This window comes from Nanorana parkeri, unplaced genomic scaffold, assembly GCF_000935625.1.
Source record: "Nanorana parkeri isolate BGI_ZX_2015 unplaced genomic scaffold, ASM93562v1 scaffold110, whole genome shotgun sequence".
Lineage (NCBI taxonomy): Eukaryota > Metazoa > Chordata > Amphibia > Anura > Dicroglossidae > Nanorana > Nanorana parkeri.
In genome coordinates this window covers 81770-83481 of record NW_017306378.1, presented here as the reverse complement: position 1 = coordinate 83481, position 1712 = coordinate 81770, and the positions used below count along the sequence as shown (strand labels likewise).

At 39.2% G+C, this 1712-nt stretch overlaps 1 protein-coding gene across 1 annotated transcript in view; it reads left to right on the top strand.

Annotated features, from left to right (window-relative positions):
• The window catches only part of RHEB (Ras homolog enriched in brain), an 18375-nt gene extending 16874 nt beyond the window's left edge, over positions 1–1501 (top strand). The window contains exons 7-8 of the mRNA XM_018553117.1: positions 268–349; positions 1302–1501. Coding sequence (XP_018408619.1) covers positions 268–349; positions 1302–1394 — 175 coding nt within the window. The 3' untranslated portion in view covers positions 1395–1501. The remainder of the gene's footprint in view (positions 1–267; positions 350–1301) is intronic.
• Positions 1502–1712: the final 211 nt, after the last annotated feature.

Below are 1712 nucleotides of genomic sequence, written 5' to 3'. Positions count from 1 at the left end.
CCTCCCCCCCCCCTTATCAGAGGCAATGCAATATGGGAAGAAGAGGATTGTTGCTTGTTTCCCTATGTGCTGTAGGGACCAGGGTTGACATAAATATGAAACGGTTGCTTTGTTCTGTGTGATCAAAAGCACTGGTTCAATTTAAGTGATCTTACATATATTGGTTTTATGTTTTGGCTGTAGATCTTATATACATTAAAATGTATGTAACGAACAAATCAGTTGCTTTAATTTGGTGAAGTCCATCAAACTTGCATTGTGTTGCAGGGTCATCAGTTATGAAGAAGGAAAAGCCGTCGCAGAATCGTGGCATGCTGCGTTCTTGGAATCGTCTGCTAAAGAGAATCAGGTTGGTTTGTCCATATAGGATTGGCTGAATTGTGGCCTCTTATCACTGAGCCATGAAAATCGGACCGAAGGTGGTGAAACAGTTTATAGCAGCCAGCCATATATATTATTTTACATTTAAGCCAGAGCCAAACTATCTACAGGAGTGAAAATACATTTAATTTGCGTGGATAGAACGCTTGAAATAAATATTTGGGGGCAGGATGGAAATATTATGGGAGGGTAACTATGAGCGGGGACATTTTAAAGTTGTTGCTCATCGAAGCAGTTAGGTTTCTAAGCAGCCACATGAGATGAAACAAAATTTTGCTTCTATAAACCACATTTAAAACTTTTGCAATTATTACAGTTTTAGGTTAGACCTAATTTGTCTGAATGAATTGCTACTATTTGCAGGGGTTATGGGTGATGGAACCTCCATGTTCCAACACTAAGGGACCCTCAGAACAAATGTGTTTAAAAGAGGAATGTCCAGAAAACATTAAGTCAATGTGTCCTAAATGGCTGCTGCTGTTACTATTTTCATGTTTCCAATTCCCTGGCTGTCATTTTCATTGTGGGTCTTCACTAGGTTGTCAGATGGGGCCTGGAGCATGCACACAGCTAGTATAATCCAAACCGTTTTTAGAAAACAGTGCAGCTATATGCTCTTGACAGAAATGAAAGGGCATCTTCTAAATGACACCAATTGCTGTTCCATATTTCGATTTGAAGATTCCATTCAAGGCTTTGGGTTGTGGTCTGTTTCTGTAGACAGTGGGGTTACCCTGGTTCTTCTCCTGCCCGTGGGACTTTCATTCGGGTCTTTGGCTAACCCCACCCAGGAACTCTTTATTCACACAGATCTTCAACTATAAACAAAGTTGTATTACTCAAATGAGTAATGGAAACATTCTTAAACATTAGCATTTTTATTGTAGAACTAATATACATATTTATTTTTTCTCCTTCAGACTGCTGTTGATGTTTTTAAAAGAATAATTTTGGAAGCGGAGAAAATTGATGGTGGATGTTCACAAGGGAAGTCGTCCTGCTCCGTAATGTAATTCCACTACACAAGCTGCGGACACTGGGAATATATTCTACTTGAATAAGCAAACTGCCTGTTCTACTTCAAAACTAGGCTTATCATGTAACTATTTCTCTCCCAGGAGGTGTGGTAATGCGAGCAGCGCCTTGTGTCCTCTTCTGGGATCGGAAGGGTTACACTGATTTTCAGATAGGGATGGTCACAGCCGCTTTGTTTTTTTGTGTTTTTTTTTTTTTTCCATTCAGATTATTCTGGAATCTGACTTCTTCAGCACTTCAATCACACACTTTCAATTTGTATATCCATATTTTCTTATTATGGCCAATACTTTTAC